Source organism: Argopecten irradians, chromosome 9, assembly GCF_041381155.1.
Source record: "Argopecten irradians isolate NY chromosome 9, Ai_NY, whole genome shotgun sequence".
NCBI lineage: Eukaryota > Metazoa > Mollusca > Bivalvia > Pectinida > Pectinidae > Argopecten > Argopecten irradians.
This window is the reverse complement of record NC_091142.1, coordinates 34,663,019-34,676,082: the sequence shown is the minus strand read 5'-3', so window position 1 is coordinate 34,676,082 and position 13,064 is coordinate 34,663,019. Positions and strand designations below refer to the sequence as shown.

The following is a 13,064-nucleotide window of genomic DNA, read 5'->3' as shown; positions in this document are numbered from 1 at the left end:
CATACGAATGCTCCATATTTAGCACTCCTGGAAACCATCAAACCTGACAAGAGCACCAAGCTCAACTGAAACACGTAAATATAGATTGCAGCTTAAGTAAAATACAACACACAAAATGTATTATCATATTTGTTGTGCCAATAGGTGCGTCATCTTGGCAGTGCTTATGCTAGTGTTACTGTAAATTAAATACGATTTTGTTTGTTTGTTTGATTAATTAACGTCCTAAGTGTAATTTGAATATGTACCATCACAGAATGATTTCGGTATAAGGTATTGGAGTGGTAAGGTTGATGTTTATAAATAATTTTGACACTAATTTAATGTTATCTTTCTTTTAATTATTCTGCAGGCATCCTTCATTGTATCAGACAGCACTAGTGTATTCATTTCCTATCATGGAGAGTGTACCGATAGATGTAATCGATACATGTAAACGATCTACAGAGAAAATTGACAGGAATACCACCTGAATTATATATAAAGATTTTGAAGTGAATTCACATGAAGATGATCTGAAAAAAACTTCATGTGAATTCATGTGAAATTCTGCACCTGAATTCATGTCAATTTCCGGACCAAGTAAATAAATTGATAAAGGGAAAAGACGGATTTGAAAGTCGGAAGAGAGCGTGCCCCTGTGTGACTCCTAGTTTTGTTTCTAATAAAACGGTAACGGAGTCGGAATATCACGCCGCTATCCGGATTTGTTTTACGTTATTGACGCAAATTCAAATGTACATTTTCTAATTATTATGCGTGAATAGACATTCGTGAGCACAGCATGTACAATGTGTTAGCTATATGTATGTATGCAAACCAAGCTAGTGGGCCTCTAAGTAATTTCTAGACAAAATTTGTTTCATCTTTCTAGTAAGGCACATATTTAATAAAGTCACATCACCATTAACACTGGTGGAGAGCCAGCGATTTTAAACACTGTATGGGACTTTATTGTCCCTTTAAAATGGGAAATCGTAAAGTTCGGCCTGCTGTCAATGCAGCGTGATGTTTGTGTTATGGACATGCGTGATTTAGGAGACTGCAGTATGTTCGCGTTGTGACTCTGTAATAGTGGAATTTTGGCACTTGTTTAGTGCTTACTCTTTGAACCATGCAACTAAAAATGTACCTGTATTTATCACTACAAAATTATATTGTCATTATTGTCACGTATATCGTGGCTTACAGAGTTGTAGGTAAATCAAACTGCTTACCGAATCCGTGAGAAATAAAGATCAGGAAACATAGGAGAAGCATTGTTATTGCTGGAATGGTAGACGTCCGACTTCGTCTGCCAATATCGGAATAATACTAGTCAGGTAATTGTATTGAAGGGACAACGATAACCTTTACCTCACCTTCTTTAAGATAAGAACAAGAGGACACTGTTTAGGTAAACTTCTGATGGTGTCAAAAATGAGGATAGGTTTTCATAATCATCTTTAAGTGTCATGTCGAACGGAATGTCAGTTCAGTATAAAGACCTCTGAATTACATTTTAAACTATTCCATAGCACCATGATTATCCGACTTGACTTTTTGGCATGTTATTATGACGTTATATTTTATGTCTTTTATTGCCAAGAAAAATATTTACGTAGTGTATTTATCCAAACAAATGTTTTTGTTTAAGTTTAAATCATGTGTTATGTCGTCAAACTATATTAATTTCTCATGAGTATCAATAACTACATATTATGTATTTATATATTATCAAAAGCTGTAAGTAAAATCTAATAAATAAAGATTCGAATACGCATCAAAAATATTTTGAAAAAGTTGGCGTATTACCAAGAATGAAAATTTCAGAAAAATCGAGTAGCGGTAAATCTGTAGTTTTAAGGTTCTAATTGGACAAGTCGTACCAGTGCTTCCAATATAGCAAAACTGGAGAATATTATACAGTGCTGGAGTGTAGGATTACTTTGTTATACTGCTTGTTTATTTTTTGCTCATCCAAAAATGGCATTTTTATAACGTCATCTGTAATTGGCTAGTCTAATCTTAAGGACTCTTGGGGCGAGCGCGTCTGTTTGTTTGATTAATTAACGTCCCATCAACAGCTAGGGTCGTGTAAGGACGGCCTCCAATGCATGCGGCGTGTAGCATGTGTGAAGTGCGAGGTGCGTGTTTTGGGAGACTGCGGTATGTTAGTGTCGTGTCTTGTATATTTGAACTGTTGCCCTTTTTATAGTGCATATTACTGCAGCATGCTGCCGAAGACACTAAGCAATATACCCCTCCCGGTCACATTATTCTGATAACGGGTGAACCAGTCGTCCAACTTCCGGAATGTTAAGCGCTAAGCAGGAGCAGCATTTTTAACAAAATTGTATTCTTTAATATCTCCAAAAGGGAAATGAAAAGTGTTGATATATTTTGTTTCTTGGTTTTGAGAAAAAGTAAGTCCCACAAATTGTCCCTATAAATCGAATGGCAAAAAACAAAGCTTTGATAGAATATTGATTATTCCATCAAAGTGTCAGTGAATTTAAAAACAATAAAAAGTTCGACTAGTCAAGCTTTATTTCACTGACATAGTTATGATGTTACAGGTATCCGTTAGAAGACCAACATATACAGGAAAAGTGCTGTACATCAGGCGCTGTGTTTTGTTCCACACGGTGGCGCTACTTCTTCTGGCCAGTTACATCGCTGGTTCAACTCATCGAATACCAAACCTACAATATAAAGCGGCTTATGAACACATTTAATGAATAATCTTTTCGCAAAAAATGTCCAAGTATGCTACAAATTATACGCGTTTGCAATATATAATATGGGAATTAAAGATATGTTTTTATTTATGATATTAAGACAATACTTCAAATTCTTTATCCCATTTTTGCTCTGTTCAAACGAGTAATGAAATTCGAAATATAATTCGGAAGCATAATGTCGAAAATACAAAGATAAATAGTAGCATAAATAATCTTTAGTTGTGATAACAAGATATCGAAATTCAAAATATTCAAAGCAATTTATTACTTTGAAGTATATCCTGTCATTTGAATAAATTAAGGTTAATATTAAAATTATATGACTTGTAGATGAAACTTAAAACATAATTGCAAATAGAAAAGTTCTTTGTGAAATCCTGTACTTATATACATACCAGGACTACAGAAGTTGTGTCCAAGGAAATCACCTTTGTGGCAGGTATAATAAGACTTGCACTTAGTTTCCATGTCTGGATAGAGTTTGTCAGGCAAGTTCTTACAGTCACGCTTGATGTTACACGGAGGGCTTGGTCTGTGAGACAGTTGAGAAGGTGTCAAAATAAGCTTAGTGTCAAAAACATCAATTCATCAATAAACAAAGTGGCCCAAGGACCTTAGATGTAATGGTCAGCTGACAATGCAACCAATAGGAAAAGATAGAAATATATTTTCAAATTGATGAATTCGGCATCTATTTTTAGGTCTCAAGTGACCTATTCTAATCGCCTTTTGTCCGTCGTCGTCCGTCGTGCGTCGTATGTCCATAAACAATTTACATTTTCGTCTTCTTCTCCAAATCTGCTGAAGCAATTTCAATGAAATTTTGCACAAACCTTCTAAGGCATAAGGCCAATCAAAATTGTGAATTATATGGTCCCCACCCCCCAGGGGGCTGTGGGAGGGGCCAAAAGGGGGTTAAATTGAGTAAAATTTAAAAAAATCTTCTTCTCTACTCACAGATGTGGTAGAATCAAATACCCTTTATAGATAGAAAGGTATTAAGGTCCTTTACAAAAATTGTGAATTATATGACCCTGGGGTCTCTCGTTTCCCCTTGGGGAGGAGGTCAAGTTTACTATAGTTTATATAGGAAAAAACACATTATTGAGCATTTTTTGCTCAATTTTCATAGGAAATGAGTCAAACTTGGTTAGAATTATTAGCATGAGATAGCATTTTAATATCATATCCACATTGGTCCTGGCCGACCCCCTGGGGGCAGAGGGGCGGGGCAAAAAAAGGGTCAAATAGGCTAAAACTTCAAAAATCTTCTAAAATTCTGGATATAGTAGAATCAAATAATTATAGATGGAAAGGTCTTAAGTTTTTTTTATAAAAATTGTGAATTATATGACCTTGGGATCTCACGTTACCCCCTGGGGAGGGTCAAGTTTACTTTAGTTTATATAGGAAAAACATATTTGTGAACATTATTTGCCCAATTTTCGTAGGAAATTAGTCAAACTTGATTAGAATTATAAGCCTAAGATATAGCATTTTAACATCCATATCCGTCCTCGATGACCCCCTTGGGGACCAGAGGGGCAGGACCAAACAGGGTCAAAATGATTAAAATTTCAAAAAATACCTCTAAGGTCACAGGTTTGATGGAAGCAAATACTCTTCATAGTCTTAAAAGTCATATTTTATAAATCACTGAACAACTTCAAGGCCCAGCATATAGTGTTTATATGTCTTTAATTTGTTTCATTATTTGTTTCATTATATATTCTAACTCAGGTGACCGTTAAGGCCCATGGGCCTCTTGTTGAATTTGAAAAGACAGTGCAATGTTTTTTCGCACTTCTTTGACTGTCCTTCTATTACATTTTAATACATTGCTTACTAGAAACTTTATGGATGTGTTTTTCAAGGCTGTGGTTGCCATCTTGGATGTTTAGATCCGAAAAAATGGAACTTGGCAGGAATCATGTCATATTCATTACAGCTTTCCAGTTCCACCTAAATTAATTTGATAGATCTTGAAAGGACTTTCAAAATGTATTTTCAAAATAGCGGTGATGGGCGACCAACTTGGATTTTGAATCGTCCCACAAACAAACAACACTCTGGTTCATTTCAGTTAAATTCATGTCAATCTGACTGGTGAATCTTATGGAGTATATAATGAGAAAACTTTACGAAAGACACGACGACAGATGAAGCACTATGAGATGACCTAAACAGCCACCAAACACACTGTAAATATATGTGGCGTGTGGCATGTTTCAACGAAGAAGCACTATAAGAAGAGACCCACTATTAAAAGAAGCCACGGATATACCGCAATCTCCCTAAACAGACATTCACACATCGCAATCTATACTAATGCATGGATGCAGCAGAATTAGTATATGCTTATTCGTCAACTACGAAACATTACTTAATTCTGAATTACACACAATCTGATTACAATAAAGATCTTTATAATCTATCCGTTTAATAGAGGATCCTGACAGCATTCCATATAATACAAATTCACCTTCTGGTGACATTTATACCATCTGTACTTCAGAAGAAATGCAATTTCTACATTTGGCTACATCAAGGAAAAAATGACTATGTGTATGTTTTGTGAAGTCGATTCCGGTCAGACACACGCTTATTATACCTGTCATAGACATTAATAAATATGAGATACAACCAATTTATTTTACAGAGCCAATATGGAAGTACACACAAAACAAAAAGTTCTGAATTTTTATTCAACCCTGGCTTGTTGATACATGTAGTATCTTTCATGAGTGTTCATTTCATATGAGATTTATTTTTTCAAGCCTCGGCGAGTTTCATCAAATCTCATGAAAGTAACACAAATTTTAAGATATCTTTTATCACATAATTAAAAGTACCTATACAACAAAGAATTTCACGTCACAATGATCCTGACGTCCCATCATTTTCCTGACGTCGTTATTTTATTGATTCTTTTGGACGTCACAATGAATTTTCAGCCAATGATAATCGTTCCAGGTCATATTACACTAGTGACATATGCAAAAATAAATATGGGCGAAATCACTGGATATGAGGTGGATTATGTGATAAAAAAATATTATTCACATTTTGTAATTTAACACAGACACCTTTATCAAACACCAGTAGATCGGAACATGCTTGTACAGTCGTGCGTGCCTTATGTCCATTCAGCATAGCTTTCCATTCTTTTGAATAGCTAATTTCATTTTTCAATTTCAACAATATTTTATTGATATTATGTACATCAATAGGATCAGACATCAGGCTACGCCTATTTAAGTCCTCTCCAGATCTTATTTTAAAGTATAAACATGAATTCATTCTGCAATTAATTAATACATATATTTATATATACAAATAAATTGAATTAATTACAGTATAGTGATAATAATATTAATAATTACTAATTAAAGGGGGATAACTCCAATTTTATTTTTTATAGAAAATGTTTCAGAACAAGTTTAGTTATTTGGATTTCATATTCCTAGTGATGGTAGTTTTTGGATAGGGATAAGAATCATACTCATTTATTGACAGACTAACATACATACACACCATGAGATATTAGGCCAAAAAGTCCCCGTGCTTATGCACTATGACCCATCCCTTTGGAATATATGTATGAAAGTCTGACAACAAATGAGCATTTTGTCTTCAGTTGAATATGAAAAAAAAAAAATTGGTAGGAGATTGAATGCAATTTTTTATACAATTGGAGTTAACCAACATTTATGGTTCTAATATGTACAGTTTGATTATTCAATTAGATAATTATTATAGTATAAAAGATTCTCAATATTCGATAAACAGTATTCAGTATCCATCCAGCCAGGATAGTTTAGAATAAATTAGAAATAAATATTAACATATACAATAGTTTAGATGTTTAATTGCACTGCTAGATAGTATTTTGACTATCAAGTAATTAGATATGGGTACTTGTTACTTGTTTTTGTTTGCTTATATATGCAGAGGGCTATGATACATGTATATAAAATATGTTTATCAGAAATCAAATCTTTTAGTATGGCATATATATTCAATCACGCATTGTAAAATATCTTTGTTAATATCATTATTGCAAAATTTACATCCATTTAATAGTGTTTCAATGTTTAAATGATTATGATTGTCTGGTAAACCTAAGTTATTTATTCCCTGTATAAGAACTGCTCTCTGTTCATAGAAGTGCCTACAGTCAAAGAAAAAAGTGATATGAATTTTCATTGGTATAATAACAGGAACAGGCTGGAGATTCTCTTAAGTGATCGTGATAAAGATCAGAGTTTAAATTACTCGCTTGGTTTCGTAGCTGGCACAGAATAATGTTATATTTACGGTCGCCATGATATTTAAAAATATTAGAAATTAGTAGGAATATCATTATCAATTTTGATACTTTTTTTTAAATTGTTCTAATGAATTATTAAATATGAGTTCTATATCTGTTTGATTAAATTCTCTTAGCATTGAGGGAATAAAGCTGTTGGAGTATAATTCAGTTCTACAGAGGGGGGGATTAAACAGGCGATTATTCCTTAATGTGTAAGGAGTATTATTATTATCATTAGCTAATTTCATTAACTGGTATCACTTAATCCAATTTCTTGTTCTTTTAATTGTCGATAAATTTTCAATTCGTCATTACCAATTATATCATTAATGAAGATTAAGTCAGATTCAATCCATGTATTTTAGATAAAGAACTTTCATTACTTTGATGTATTTTCCCCAAATGACCTCATGAAAAATATTTCTATAATTATAATAAACGAGTAGTACATTACTTTCTCTTGAGTTTCAACCACGATTGCAAAACATTGATGTCAAATTTTGGAACATCAGTTTTGGAAGATGGCGTACGTGTCCCGGAAACATCTGAAACAGCATTCTGGTTCCACCTAGTCTTTCTAATTACTCATTTGGAATTACATTCCAAAATGAATTTTCAGTATATTATAACCTTTTTGTCCAGGATACACTTAAAACATCAAAATGGGATTCAACATCCCAAACCAATAGACCATCTTCCGATTTATCACCATTCATTACACTGCGTTCAACACGCTCTGGTTCATTGTTCTAAATAATTCGATAACTCTTCCTTTCAATCTCCTTAATTTGATCGTTACTTATATATTGGACACTTGCTAAATACGTTACTTGTGGTATCAATAAAGACTGCACCATAACAGAATTTCCTATCATGGACGGTTTCCTTTTTCCAAGTTTTAATTAGAGCATTAATACTACCAGGCGAATTATGTGGTAAACGGCAACACAAACTCACCCGTCACATTGTTTGGATGTCATGTTGTACATCTGATCACCGGTACAGTTGTGAACAGTTTTCACTCCGTTCGAACATTCGATGTAGGATTTGCACGTAATTTCATAATTTCCGTTCGCCTTTCCAGTACAGTCAAAGTCGCAATTAACTGAAAATAAAACAAAACAAAGCACAACCATTTTATTAACCTTCCATAGTGAGAAAATCGTTTTAAGTAAGGACGCTTTGGATCGAGGTTAGCTAAAATACACGGAGAAATGTATTCTGTTCCCAATTTTATCAGTTTTCAGTAAGTTCTCGATCAAACTGCAAACAGAGCATTTCATTAAGGATAGTGGTGTTAAAGTTTAATATGACAATGACCCTATAGGCTATATAATTAACGTAAATTATTTCTAATAGTGGAATTCTGGTCCTTGTATAGTGCTAACACGAGGAAGAATGTCGACACTAGCAATGCCTCCATCACTAACAACGCGTTGTCACGTATATCGTGGTTCAACATCTTACCGAATCCTTGAGAAATAAAGATCAGGAAACACAGGAGAAGCATTGTTATTGCTAGAATTTTAGACGCCCGACTTCGTCTGCCAATAACGGAATTATTCAAGAAAGAAAAGTGTAGGTAAAACGATAACCTTCTGCTCGCCTTCGTTAAGATAAGTGTACACAATTTAGGCAACATCCTGATGGTGTCAAAATGACGATTATACGTTCATGGCCATAATTCGGTTTGACGACCTCATTTTTTAAAAACCAATTTGATACCACCATTATTCACTAGTAATACTGGATACATGTCATTACATTAAGGCATATTATTCTGACGTTTAAGGTATTGTATTTCAATCAATGCCTTTAGCGAGACATATTTCATATTACCTTCTTGTCTAAAGTTAGACAGGAAATTAAATAAATATAGTTTATTTTATATCGTGTGTAAATCTAAAGCGTTTGGTGAAATTCAATGTTGCTGCATTTGAATGCATTTTACAAAAGGCCCAGTGGGCCTTCATCTGCATGTGTTAGAGTTGTGTTGGAACTATACATTTACACTACCGTCTTACAACTGTAAATTTTGGTTTGGTTTATCATATTAATGTCTAGCCAAGTCAACTCAGACGGCCTTCTATGTTTGTAGATGTCTGCATTATTTGGTATATGTACTGCGTTATATTCGTATTGTGTCTTCTTTTAATATTGAAACTCTTGCTATTTTTTAGTTTTATTTGACCGACACATACCGCTAGGAAGAAACTGAACAAGCATATTCTTTCCGATTACATTATACTGACACAGACAAACCTGTCGTTTCATTCCGTTCATGCTGAGCGCTAACCAGGAACAGAAAGAACTTCTTCTATCTAGGCGATGTGTGTCGTGGCCAGAGGAAAGAATCCAGATCCTTTCTCACAGTTGCGATACAGCGTGAGAACATAAATGCTCACTGTAAGCTCGATGTGCTTCCATCTACTGCATAATATCTAGAAGATATCGGAAGAGTTTGAAAAAGTAAATTGTTTGTCGGTAACTTACATATGAAATGAGAGACGTAAGGTGCGATAACAGAGTTATCGTTCCTTCGGAACGAATGTTAACACAACTTTTACCTACCAACACGCTTATAACCGCAAGTTGAGTAATAAGGAAACTGACAGATACTTTTAAACGGTATTTTACAGTTAAGTAAATCCTGACGTGATCTATCGACTGAGATAGATGTTGACTGTACGAAAATTCATTTGAGTAAGATATTTTGGGTCAAACAGGCAAAAATCGACATTTTCATCGCTAGTTTCTGTTTAATTCGTCCTAGCGAACAAACGCTCATAGTTGACAAACTGAGATTCTAAACATTATTAGTAAAAGTAATTCTGAACAAAACGGTATTTTTAGTTTTTGGAAATATTATACAGAACGACCACAAGACGGTCTTGAAAATTGGTGGTATTTCACAGCTTCACAGTAAATTTCCACGACAGACGAGATTTCGGGACTTGTGGGCCGCCTTCCTTCAAAGTTTTTCTGATCGATTGGATCGACAGTGGACCATTCACAAATGGGTCGTATTTATGAAAAAATATATGTATTTTATTATATAATTATTTGAATATATAAAAAGTTTTATAAATCTTGCAATGATATCCAAATATTTTTTGGGATTTGCGTGCACTGTGGAAATGGTTGCTGTTTGGGGCGTTCAACCGCACAAAGGAATGCAATACGGCAGCGCCACCTGGTAGAAGGAATGTGCATGGTAACGTTGTGTCACTTGTGCATCCGGTTGGAACCGGTTTAGATTGATGTTGATAGCCGCTTCGCTTTTAAAGTTACAATCGGCAATATCAGGTAAGTAAGCCTAGTTATGTATTAAAGTTGTTAAACCTTTCAATATCGGCGGGTGTTAGTATTATTCGCTATCTAATATTTGAGGTTGCTGTTTATTATGATTGTTTTTCGTATGCCTACTGTAGTACCAAGTCTGATCATATGACAGCGACTGAATCAAGCGTTAATTAACTAGGCTAAACAACTCGTAAACTGACAGTCTCAGTCTATTGTACAGACTCTGAGACAGATGCCGTTTTAATGTTATCGTAATATTTTGCTTAATTGTATAATTAAATTTCTACCCTACAGTAGTGTAATTAACCATACCCGTTATACCCCAGATGACACATGTTTTGTCAGCTGCAGTCTAAAAATAGCACAGAGCATAGTTCTACCATGATGAGATCAGTGACACGTCCATGCGACAATGTCTTGCAAAGGATAGCTGTAAATTAAATATAAGTGACAACTAAAGAAGACAAACCTGAAAAATCTGGTAGCTTGATAATTGATATGATCAACATTAATAAAATAGTTTTACTGCAGTTTTACATGTCAGATACCTAGGCTAACGTACACAAATTTAACCCAGATTGCTACAGTGAGATCTAACTGCATATACAGTCGAAACCTCATAAAATGTGTACATATGATTGAGCTGTTGTGCCAGGTGAAGAGAACTTTATTTCACCGGAAGTATATTATTTTAATATATGTAAAATGGATTGTACATGACTTTTATCAAGTGGTTGTACAATAGCTTTTAGAAAACGGAAACAAGTGCTATTAATGGAAAGCACAGACTTTATAAAATTGAAAAAGGAAATAAACTTAATTACATCGGACATGCGCAACTCGATGAAATCTACGTGACAGAAGTCGAAAGTAAAGGTGGTCTAGAAGCTAATGGCTTATCAATAGACCGAAGATCAGGTAAATCAGGTAAATGTTCATTGCCCTGGATCCCCCGGAGTTAGGCCTAGGTTGCTGGACACTTGGGGAGGAGGTGTGTCATAGTAACAAGTTTTAAAAAATTAAATGTAGGCCTTCTGAATATCAAGCACTCAACAGACTCTTCAGTTTCGAGCATTTCAGAGACCAACTTAATTTTTATTTATTTATTTATTTATTTTTTTACATTTTTTTCAAATTTCTGGGTCGCTCAGTCAATATCCAGAACAAACAATAATTTATTAAACTTAACTTTTTGAAATAGAGCTAAAAATCATATATCTCTCTCATTCTAGTTATTAAACAGTTAAATTTAAAAAAAAATAAGCCATTTCAGTTTAAAAGGTACACTGTATTGTACTGCTGAATACATTTGAGAGTTGAAAAATGACAGCTAACCATATGCATGGTACATGTATTATGTTTGCAGCATGCTGGGCTGAAGGGCTACCAATTATGATTTTGATCAAAGAATGACCTTGACCTTCATTCAAAGTCACAGCCACAGGAGTCAAATAGACTAAAATTGTAAAATGACTTTGAATTGTTGGATATTGTTTCCTAAGCTTATGAAACCGCTCTCTTTTGAGAGTAAAAGCAAGATTTATATCCCTTTCGCGACACTCCTTCATGCAGACAAAATAGATCAGAGATATGTAACATGACCCCTTGTGCGTTATTTTTCATTTAATTTCCATACACGTATGCACCGTATACATGTACAATTATATGCATAGCGCATATTTTGGAGAATTATCACGAGTTATCATGGTCTTTTTCGTCTCTCATTTCATCTGCAACATTTTTTAAGGTGCTGCCCCACTATTTATGAAAAGTTGGATGAAAAATTCCTGTTTGCAGTATAAATGTGTATAATTATGTCTTAGTTTGTTTGTTTGATTATTTTAACGTTCTTATGAACAGCCAGGGTCATGTAAGGACGGCCTCCCGTGTATGCAGTGTGTGAAGTGCGAGGTGCGTATTTTGGGAGACTACAGTATTTCGTGTTATGTCTTGGTCAAATGATCTTGTTGTGCAGCCACCACATGGTACAATATACACTTAAGTTCTTCTCCTATATCGTCTCTTCTATCAATATCATCGAGCAAGACATTATAGACCAGATACTTCTTATAGTATAGTAAGTTTTATTTGAATTCATAAAATATGCTATTCTCCTAAACTAACACTGCATATACTATTTAACAAGTGTATTAACCGTCGGTATTCTTCCAATGTATCGTAAAGGTCTGATCAAACGACCAATTTCTGTTACTTCTATTTCTAGTAAACTACTAGAATTTTTTTTTAAATACAAGATTCATATTTTATCAAAGAATAAATATCATTACTATAAAGGAGTCAAGGGTTTTGCCTAAAGATTCAACTGATTTTTAAAGATGCACCACCGCTGACAGATCATAAACGATATTCATCATTTCAACAATAATTCGTATTTAATCGTGTATATATATGTCAAATTAACACAAAAAATTATCTTAAATAATTCATTTTGCTTATTGTGCGTGCATCTGTACTTCATCTCATATATGACATAGCGCCATGGAATTTTTTCGGGATGCAAATAATTATTTTTAAAACTTTCTCTAGTAAAAAATTTTCAATGGTGGTAATGGTGTAAACTAAGTAACTTTTGTACCTGAAGAAAAATACTAAATCGTCTGCTCCTGTTTTTGACAGAGAAAAATACCATTCGTCAGCGGTGGAGCATTTTCAATTAACGAACATAAATGACACAATTTATAAATGTTTTGTTTGTTTGATTATTT

General features: G+C 34.1%; 2 protein-coding genes across 2 annotated transcripts in view; both read right to left on the bottom strand.

Annotated features, from left to right (window-relative positions):
• The window catches only part of LOC138332150 (peritrophin-48-like), a 16,669-nt gene extending 15,296 nt beyond the window's left edge, over nt 1-1,373 (bottom strand). Inside the window, exon 1 of the mRNA XM_069280134.1 lies at nt 1,218-1,373. Within this exon, the coding sequence (XP_069136235.1) occupies nt 1,218-1,260 (43 nt within the window). The 5' untranslated portion in view covers nt 1,261-1,373. The remainder of the gene's footprint in view (nt 1-1,217) is intronic.
• A 1,138-nt stretch (nt 1,374-2,511) lies between these two features.
• Nucleotides 2,512-8,636, bottom strand: LOC138332147 (peritrophin-48-like). Its single transcript, XM_069280132.1, has 4 exons — nt 8,503-8,636; nt 7,993-8,140; nt 3,119-3,255; nt 2,512-2,684 (listed from the first exon to the last, which is right to left on the bottom strand). Exons 1-4 carry the CDS (start codon nt 8,543-8,545, stop codon nt 2,602-2,604), a joined length of 411 nt encoding a protein of 136 aa, XP_069136233.1. The 5' UTR covers nt 8,546-8,636; the 3' UTR covers nt 2,512-2,601.
• Between the last annotated feature and the right edge of the window lie 4,428 nt (nt 8,637-13,064).

What these genes read in the sequence shown, in the direction of transcription:
- LOC138332147 (XM_069280132.1), bottom strand. Translation starts at nt 8,545, where the DNA reads ATGCTTCTCCTGTGTTTCCTGATCTTTATTTCTCAAGGATTCG. An exon ending in CTTTATTTCTCAAGGATTCG is followed by an intron (nt 8,141 to 8,502) that starts GTAAGATGTTGA and finishes TTTTATTTTCAG; the next exon opens with TTAATTGCGACTTTGACTGT. An exon ending in ACACAACTTCTGTAGTCCTG is followed by an intron (nt 2,685 to 3,118) that starts GTATGTATATAA and finishes TTTATATTGTAG; the next exon opens with GTTTGGTATTCGATGAGTTG.